Source organism: Rattus norvegicus, chromosome 1 (genome assembly GCF_036323735.1).
Source record: "Rattus norvegicus strain BN/NHsdMcwi chromosome 1, GRCr8, whole genome shotgun sequence".
In the NCBI taxonomy this organism is placed as follows: Eukaryota; Metazoa; Chordata; class Mammalia; order Rodentia; family Muridae; genus Rattus; species Rattus norvegicus.
In genome coordinates, this window is record NC_086019.1 from 81,362,391 (window position 1) to 81,364,641 (window position 2,251).

At 36.2% G+C, this 2,251-nt stretch overlaps 1 protein-coding gene across 1 annotated transcript; it reads left to right on the top strand.

Annotated features, from left to right (window-relative positions):
• The first annotated feature begins 472 nt into the window (after nt 1–472).
• Nucleotides 473–1,418, top strand: Vom1r45 (vomeronasal 1 receptor 45). The gene has a single exon (NM_001008940.2). The coding sequence runs from the start codon at nt 504–506 to the stop codon at nt 1,416–1,418; it is 915 nt and encodes a 304-aa protein (NP_001008940.2). The 5' UTR covers nt 473–503.
• Nucleotides 1,419–2,251: the final 833 nt, after the last annotated feature.

Sequence of the window (2,251 nt, forward strand, 5' to 3'; positions counted from 1 at the left end):
TTTTGAAATGTTTCATGGAATTTTGCAAATACTGTCATGCTGAAATGCTCCATCTTTGAAAATTCACTGCAAAACATTAAGTTTATTCAAAAGAAAAAGTACACATTAATCTTTTTATATTTTTATAATACACTTATCTGTATATATCCCTAACATTTTTGGAACTGCTACCATAGATCAGTGTACCAAGAAATGAAAAAATATGTATGTCTTTGTCTCTTGACTCCTAAAATTAAAGATGCCTACCACCATGTCCAGAGAAAATATTAAACTTGAGTAAACATAAACAATTTTTTCATTATATTAAAATAATAGAGATTATCTAATTTATAAACAAAACTGTTTTAAACTCTTTTTTTGCAGAGAGAGAACTATTTAAATACATTGTAGTGATGAATGCTTTATTTATGCTTACTTCACGAAATAATGCATATTCATAATGCATGTTCAGGGACTTTGGACCAAAATAAATGTATTTTCTTTTTTTTTTAATAGGAATCAAAATGGATCCTGGAAACTTTGCAATAGAAACTTTTCTCTTCTGCCAGATTATAGTGGGAATGTTTGGCAATTCCTCCATACTATTTTATTATATTATTTTGATATTTACAGAAAAGCATTTACCGCCCAAAGACCTAATTATAGAGCACTTGACTTTTGCCAACTGCTTGACTATCATCTTAAGAGGCTTTCCACAGACAATGACATATTTTGGCTTTAAGAATTTCTTAGATGACATGGGATGTAAATTAATAGTGTATATTTCCAGAATAACAAGGGGGATGTCCCTTTATGCCATGTGCCTACTGAGTTGTTTCCAAGCAATCACAATCAGCCCCAGTAACTCCAGGTGGATGAAGGTTAAATACAGAGCCACCAAGTACATTGGCCCCTCCTGCTCAGTTAGTTGGCTTGTGCAACTGCTTCTAAACATTATGACTCCACTAAGAATATCAGGCCCCAGTTACAAAAAAAATTCAACTTACAGGTTGAGTTATGGATACTGCTCATTGTTTGCTTCTGGCAGTGTGGTAACTACACTGTATATAGTCTTAGTGTGCTTCTCTGATGTCTTGTGTCTAGGTCTCATGGCCTGCTCAAGTGTCTCCATGGTGACTATCCTCTACAAACATAAAAGACATGTCAAGCATATCCACAGTGCTCAGCACTTTCTGAAAGTTTCACCAGAAGACAAAGCCACCCAAACTATCCTCATCCTGCTGTTCACATTTGTCATCTCTTACTCATTCTCATCCATTGTGGCCATCATCAGGACCTGCTTAAACTATCAAGTGATATGGGGAGTAAATATATTTACATTTCTAGAAATATTCTTTCCTGGATTTTGCCCCTTTGTTCTCATCACCAATATGAAGTCTACTTTCAGTCTGATTTTACCCTGCTTGGGTAAGAGATAGCTTCCTCCAAATATGATGTGAGTGGTGGGCATCTTTCTTTTCTTATATATTATCATATATTTTATCTATTCTACAATCCTAAAACTACAGTTTGAAAAATTAAGCTAATATAACTAACTTTCATTATATGGAATGATCAGTAGAAATTTTGTGAGAAAACATTTGATAGATGTATTATGTATCTTTCTTGTTCCCCTGACAAATTACCTAAAGAACCAACTCAAAGAGGGAAAGGTTTCTTTCATCACTACCACCCCTATCTGGAAGTTCCGCTCTTCATGGTAAGGTAAAAACAGTGGGAGAGATGGATTTGTGGAGAGAAACATAAGATTTGTGGTAATACTGAGTTCCTAGTCAAACACAAAGATGTGAATTTTGGCACTCATGTCCTTTTCTTTGACACTTTATATTAAGACTACACCAGCGTAAAGGACAATTTCATCTGGATTCAAAGTTGGTCTTCATCACTCAATTCAACCTCCTATAAACTCATTTGGACAATGAAATGAGGATGTCATTTATTTATTGTCAGCTTGACACATGTACATTTCTTTTTCTTTTTTCTTTTCTGTCATTGGACATTTTCTTTATTTACATTTCAAATGTTATCCCCTTTCCCTGTTTCCCCTCCAGAAAACCCCTGTCCCATCCCCCAACCCCTGCTTTCATGATGGTGCTCCCCCATCCACTCACCCCCTCCTGCCTCCCGCCATGGCATTCCCCTACAATGGGGAAATCAAGGTTTCACAGGACCAAGGGCCTCTCCTCCCATTCATGCCCTACAAAGCCTAGTTTCTGCTACATGTATAGCTAGAGCCAAGGGTAACTCCATG